The sequence below is a fragment of the Hyaena hyaena genome, unplaced genomic scaffold (genome assembly GCF_003009895.1).
Source record: "Hyaena hyaena isolate Hyena2069 unplaced genomic scaffold, ASM300989v1 scaffold_459, whole genome shotgun sequence".
Classification (NCBI taxonomy): domain Eukaryota; kingdom Metazoa; phylum Chordata; class Mammalia; order Carnivora; family Hyaenidae; genus Hyaena; species Hyaena hyaena.
In genome coordinates, this window is record NW_024081093.1 from 537,952 (window position 1) to 545,047 (window position 7,096).

At 55.4% G+C, this 7,096-nt stretch overlaps 1 protein-coding gene across 1 annotated transcript in view; it reads left to right on the top strand.

The window, feature by feature from the left end:
• Positions 1-1,823, top strand: part of LOC120246269 (cartilage associated protein) — a 31,123-nt gene extending 29,300 nt beyond the window's left edge. The window contains exon 8 of the mRNA XM_039253738.1: positions 931-1,823. Coding sequence (XP_039109669.1) covers positions 931-984 — 54 coding nt within the window. The 3' untranslated portion in view covers positions 985-1,823. The remainder of the gene's footprint in view (positions 1-930) is intronic.
• Positions 1,824-7,096: the final 5,273 nt, after the last annotated feature.

Here is a 7,096-nt window from a genome sequence, read left to right on the forward strand (position 1 = left end):
TCCCTTTTGGGACCCAGAAAGCAACGGAAGCAGACATCGTTTTTGCAGTCAGTCGTCTTCCACTTCTGTAGCTTTAGCTTCTAATCTCAGGCATCGTATGGTGGAAATATTTGGTGAAAATAATAAGACCCCCTTTTGTGTCTCATGTACTTGGTAGATTTCCCATCTATTCTCTGATGCTGAGAGGTCATCCCAGGAAGTGTGTTAAAATATCAAAAGGAGCAGAGAGGATCTGGGCCTGTGATGGTGACTGGTGACCTCTTTGAGGGAGGCCAAGCATTAGCAGGGGTGCTTGGCACTGGGGGCGGGGGGGGGGGCGGCCCTCGTGGGAGTCAGACTCGGCCTCCTTGGCAGTAAAGAAAATGAGTGTCATCAGCTGCTGGCCCAGGTGTGTCCATGCAGAGCAGGAAACTGGAAAGTGTGCTGGGCTATGAGGTTGAGGATTAAGGCTGATTGCTGGGGGTGGTGGTGGGGGTGGTGGTGGGGGTGGTTCTGGAACTGACTGTGGGCAGGTGAGTCCTGCTGCACCCAAGAGACTGTCTTGGGAACGGGGTGGCTGCTTCAGCCACACACACACCCCCTTCCTTTAGCAGGTTTCCAACCGTCTCCATTCCGGGCTCGAGGAAGAAAAGTAACCCAGGTCCCGGTCCTCGAAAAGCTCATGACCTGCTGGCCAGCATAGAAAGGGGACAGATAGAGAGTGCTCCTGTGGAGTGACTACTAAGAAGGGGGGTGTCCAGGAAAGGGGGCTCTAAACAGGTCTCTCAGGGTGTGGCTGGGCTGCCCCTGCCCTCCTCTCCAGGGCATCTGGGGGGCTTGCTGAGCGCTTGATTCCAAGTTCACGTGGAGTGGAAGCCAGGTCCCCTCCCAGGCAGAGGCACCGTTAAGGGCAGGCAGCCCACTTGACGGAAGTGTCCTGTTGTCTCTCAGGGCGAGGTTCTGGAGTACGTCGATGACCTCCTGGGGCTGGAGGAGACCGGCTAGTCTGCAGCGAAGAGGTGGCCCAGATGTCCCGGAGACGGACTCTTCCCGCTTGCCCCGGGGGCCCGCGTTGTTGATACCTCAACGCCTTCTCTTGACTCTGGGAAGTGAAAGGGGAGCCCCAGCTCTCACCACATAAATACGGGGTGAGCCCGCCTTCCCCGGGACCACACCTGCCTCCTCACCTTCTTCCCATGTTCACGCCCGTGCCCCTCCCCGTCTTCACACCTGTCTTCTCCGTGCTCACACCTGCCTCTCTCACTGTTTTGGTTGAAAGCGCAGTCTTCCATTCCCTGCCCCATCCAGAAAAATCACCATTATTTTTTTTTTAATAAGAAAAATACTCCTAAAATTAGATTATGGTGAAAACCTATTTTGGGCCTTGTGCCCTTCCGGGTTTTAGGCTCCATTATCCCCGTGCCCTGACCCAGGAGAGGCAGTGGAAGCACAGGCCAGGCTTCCCCGCCCCCCGTGACAGCGCTCAAGTGGTCTGACCCGCCTCATTCTGGCGCCCACCGAGAGAGGCCGGGCAGATAGTACAGACGCCAGAAACATGGCTTTGGCCCAACGCGTCTGCGTGTCCAAAGTCTTACAATGGTTGGCCAGTCCCTCTCGGGGACCATAGTCGGTTACAAGTCTCAGAGTTGGAACTGGAAGGAAGCAGAGGGAGTCTGGCTTCATTCCTTTTTCTCAATAAATACTTATTGAGCACCTACTACATGCTAGACGTTGACCTGGGCACTGGAAACACTGTGCAGAGTGACAGGAAAAAACTCCCTGCCCTCTGGAGCCTATGTCTTCTAAGGGAGACAGGCAAATAAATAAAAACAAATGTATATAAATTATCAAGCGTGGTCATTGCTGTGGGAGAAAAAATGAAGCAGGGAAGTGGGTAAGGAGGCCCGGACATGAGGCTACAGTTTTAAATAGGATGGGCAGGGAAGACGTCACTGAGAAGGTGGCATCACGGCAGGGACTTCAGGGAAAAGTGTTCCAGGCAGAGGGAACAGCATGTACAAAGCTTTCCATTGAGAACGTGTTTGCTGTGGTCAAGGAGGCCACGGAGAGGAGGGGGGCCGGAGAGAGAACGGAAGGCGATAAGGCTGAGAGGCATAAGTGACGAGGCAGGACAGAGCCCCGATGGCTTAGGCCAGTGTAAGGCTTCTACCCTGGGGGAGATGGGAGCCACTGGGAGAGTGCCCCGACCGCCTGGGTCCCTCCAGCTGCCCTGAGAGTGAGCCAGGGCGGACGCAGGATTACCTGGGCGGTTGTGATGGAGACGTGAGAAGTGGTCGGATGCCGGCTTATTCTGAAAGCAGGGCTCTTTTGCTGACACATTGGATGTGGAGCATAAGAGAACGGGGCTAACGGTGGCCTCCAGGGTTTTGGCCAGAGCAACGGGAAGGATGGAGTTGCCACCCACTGAACATTGGGCTGAGTAAGGAGCGTGGTGCAGAGCAGCTGTCTGAGGCTGGGCTGCACGGCTCAGGCTGCAAATAAAATTCGAGCAGCTTCTTAGATCAGGTCTTCAACAGAGCCTGAACCAGGATCCAAACGCCTGTGGTTTATCATGGGGGCACATTCGGCAGACACATATAAGGTCTCCATCACTGAGTCATTGGCTGTCCCTGAGTGGGTCGGGGTGGACCTTTGCCAGCAAGAAGCTTGGTCAGCCGATGGCAGTTCTCTGGAAAGGGGACTGTGGAGCACTGGCAGTGGAGAGGCCCAGCAAGGGGCTGGGCGCAGGGGTGTGGCCCTGGGAGGGGGTCTGGGAGGAGCCCCAAGCCCCCCGCTGAATCCTAAGCCAGTACGTGGTGTGTAAAGCCACCAGGCTGGATGGGGTCACCTAAGTCGTACGTACGTATTGAGGAGCGAGAGGAAAGGGCGAAAGGAGGAGCCCTGGGCTCTCTGGGAAATGAGAAAGCCGCCAAAGGGACAGAGAAGCCAACCTTTGAGGTTGGGAGAAAACCAGATTCTAGAATCTGAGCTTTCTTTATTCAACCTCATTCCCTCTTTTAATAAGCCGCTGAGTCTAGCTGGGACCCTCTGGGGACGGAGGCTGGGGGAGACTGGGAGGCTGGGGGAGACTGGTCACAGTGGTCTGGGAAGGAAAGAAGGGGGTCTTTAGCGTAATGGTGAATAACTGGAAAAATAATATCTTTTTGGTTTTCCAGTCTTACCCCTCCACCCCCCCCACCCCCCCTTCTCACTATTCCAAGCTCCGGAACGCACATGAGCCCTTCTGTTCCTCCCCCTGAGCTCTCCTGCTTCCTTCCCGGGGAGCACGACATTGACGGAAGTAATGTTTTCAGTGTGAGCTGTAAACCTAAGCTACTTCAGTTGTTTTTGTTCTTTTTTAAATTCAATACTGAAACTTGGGGGGAAGGAGGAAGGTGGGTTGGTGCCCTTTGGAGCACTTCCGGCGCCCGTTGGAGCACTTCCTGCGTCAGGTTCCCCTTCCGGGGCAACTCAACTCAAGCGGGTAAGCGGCTGCTCTCCTTGGCTGGACCTGCCCCGCCGACAGAGCCCACACTCCCGGGGACCGCGTGGCCAAGGAGTCGGTGTGACCGGCCACGCTCACGTCCCCGCAGCCCCCGGCCGGGGCACCCAGCAAAGGGTCCCATCCTACGTGGGCCCTCCTCCTCCCCGCGCCCTGCCCTCCACCCACGGGAGAGACTTCCTTATGAAGGCGGTGGAGACGAGGGTCCTAGAGCCGGACTCTAAGGTAGAGAGGGACCCAGCGAGGGGACGCCCTGCCCCGGGACGCCTGAGTCGCCGAGGGGGCGCACCTGGCGGCCGGTGAGCTCCCCGGCGAGCCCCTGGCTGCAGCTGCCCTTGCCAAGAACAGCCAAGGACGCGGGCGCAGGCCGGGCCGGGCCGGGTGGTCTGGCCGCCCCACCTCTGTGTGCCCTGCGCCCCTCACACTTGGTGCTCTTCCTCGGAGCCCGGGCTGAGCTCTTGGAGGAGGACAGCTTTGCTGGTGGCGGTGGCGGTGGGAGGGGTCTGCACTCTCTGAACTTGGCCCCTCTTTCCGGGAGATTGAAAAGCACTCCCGCTCTCCCCCCATCCTCACACCGCCCCTGAGGAAGAAGCCCTGGGAGCCGTTCGGTCAACACCTGTCAGCACTTTCCTTTCATCGAAGTCTGTGGAACTGAATTAACTCATCTTTTCATTTCAAAGGAAACCAAGCCAATCTTAAAAAAAAAAAAAAAAAAAGAAAAGAAAAAAGAGGAGGTGGGCCGATTCCTCCACATGTACCATGAAACCCAGGACGCAGGCTGTGCTCGGCGACCTCAACCCGGCTCCTCCCTGAGAGTGTTTCTTGGAAGAGCCCGGAAGGTTCCTGGACTCAGACTCGATGGGTTCAGCATGAGCTGGGCCTGTCTTCTGAAAAAACAAACACACTTGTAAGCTTTGTGGGAGTTTCCAGGCCCAGCCTCTGACCCTGCCTGGAGCCCAGCCGTTGCTCCCTGGCGTCTCTGGCCCCCCCAGGGAGGCCGCCCACTACAGGGACGGGGCCATCTGTCCAGCCACGTTGCCACTCGGGCAGCCCAGGGAGAGGCCCCCACTGAGGCCCCCACTAACGTTCAGACTCTACACCCGCAATGGAGGGCTGTGGCATCGCTTGTGTAGACCCAGGTTTCAAAGTGACTAATTGATCCGCTTCACATACCAGTGTGCCCACATGCTGGTGCCTCCGAGTTTGGGCCTTGCTAACGGCTGCCGCTGCTCTCGGTGCTCACCTCTGGGACCCACAAAGGCCCCCTTAGGAAACGTTGCTTGGGGGGCGGGCTCTTACCAAGGGAATGTTAAGAGCACAAACATTTTATTGAACCCAGCTCGGCGGCAAACAGAAAATGATCTGTTAGGTTGTCAGTGGGAAAGGGTTTATTATGACTGGTGGAATCCACGGTGGCCGGCCTCCGCCAACATTTATGGAAATAACTGTTTTTAAGTTTTAAATGTGAGCTGTAAGCCTCAGCTACTTCAATGTTGTTTTCTTTCTTTTTTTTTTTTTTAATTCAATACTGAAACTGTGGGGGAAGGTGGGCTGGTGCCAGAGAAAACATTCTCATTTAATAGTGTTTGCACATGGAGCTGCGACCCATTTAGTGGCGAGGCCCCGAGAAAAACCCACAACTAACCCTTCATCACAGCTGTCTGCAGCCTTGATCATCTGCCATCCCCCCGAACAGCGACTTCTTTTTTCTGGGGACTCCAGGCTTGAATGACCTAGTGTGGAGAGTTTAAACTATATACAAGGGCGGGGGGAGAATGGGAAAGGAGCCTCCAATAAGCCTCAGCCAAAGGTTTTGTGCCCACGACTTCCTGTGCCCCCAGCCAGGGGCAAGGCTGTTCCCCGCACACTGTCCCTGTCCCCCTGTCCCCGGAGTGGCTCCCCGAGAGGGAAGACTGACATCGTGACAGTCCAGCTTCGCCTCGACTGACCTGCTCCTGTCCCCGAAAGGAGCCAGGAGTGGCTGCGGTTTGTGCCACAGTGGGGCCCCCTCCCCCCCTCCGGGGAGCAGCCAGACCCCAAGCACTTCCTCCTGCCCCCAGGTGTGCCCCCCGCCCCAAATCTGGCTTTTGTGGTTTGTGGAATGGGTGAGTTGGCTCACGATTCTCTTTGGAGCCGACAGGGTTAAGATACTGGCGCCCCGATTGATAAGAAAAGGATAAGAAGGAAGTAAGCAATTTGGGCAACACACATAAATCCGATCCCTCAATTTTAACCTTTCTTTAAGGTGGCATCAGTAGGCCAAACTAGAAATACTGTTGCCAGTGTCTTTCTTCCTCCCCTCTCTCGGCCAGAGGAGTACGGACAATGTCACTCGCAATTACAGGACATTAGCACTTGGAAAGTCATTGACACAGAGATTTTTTTCTTTTTAATTTTTTTTTTTTTGAGAGTGAGAGAGAGACCGAGTGCAGGGGAGGGGTGGAGAGAAAGAGACAGTGGATTAATCGGAAGTAATGCGCTATTAGATTGATGCGGGGCTCGAACTTACCGCGAGAGCACCGCCTGAGCAGAAATCAGGAGCCAGACTCTTTTTTTTTTTTAATTTTTTTAAGTTTTTTTTTAATTTATTTCTAGAGAGAGAGAGAGCATGAGCAGGGGAGGGTCAGAGAGAGAGGGAGACACAGACTCTGAAACAGGCTCCAGGCTCTGAGCTGGCAGTCAGCACAGAGCCCGACGTGGGGCTCGAACCCACGAACCGCGAGATCATGACCTAAGCGAAAGTCGGACGCTCAACCGACTAAGCCACCCAGGAGCCCCAGGAGCCAGACTCTTAACAGACTGAGCCATCCAGGCGCTGCCCCCCGCCAATTTTTTTTTAATGAAAATCACATTAAATGGGTTTTTGTTGTTGTTGTTGTTTTGCTTCTTCTGTACTGTTTTCTTTGTCTATGTACTGGGGGGGATGGTTTGAACCACACCCATTCATTCTGGGATGCACGTTGTGATGAGCTGTTTTCTCGGGTCCCTGAGATTTCTGACAGTTGTCTAGCAAAGCAGAACCCATACCCTGAGGACTCTCAGATCGTCTGCAGCAGAGGGGGGAGGGGTCCCTGCTAGCCTTGCAGGCTGAGGGTCTTTTCAGGAGACAGGGGCCCATTCCTCTTCCCAGGGAGATTCTCTTGTAGAGGAGAGCTGGGACCTTGTTTGGAAAACCACTCGGGATCCAGGGCCTGTTTCTGATCTAAAGAGCTGGTTCCTTGGTGCCAATGTCTGAGGACGTGATAAAATATTGACCAAAAACACCTTCGGGTAGATTGTTAACAGCCGCCATGCCCCGTGCATGTCACCAAAGGGCAAGGAAGGAGACAAAGAGCAGAGGAAGCAGGTGCAGAGAGCGAGGGCCCGGCAGCGGCGTGAAGAGACGTGGAAGTCACAGGCATTTTGTGCTGTCCGCCCAAGAGCCCACAGAATATGGTGGAGAAGTTTGGACTGAGGAGCAGTGGGGATGCAGGGATCAGAGCTTGTGAAGCCTGGTAAGGGGGTGGGAGGCTCTGAAGTGCGGTGTGAGGGATGCTAGCGGGGCGGCTTCCTCGGAGAGCGGCTCTAGCCTGGTCCCACAGGAGCGCAGGGGCACCGCGAGGTGTCCCGCGTGGA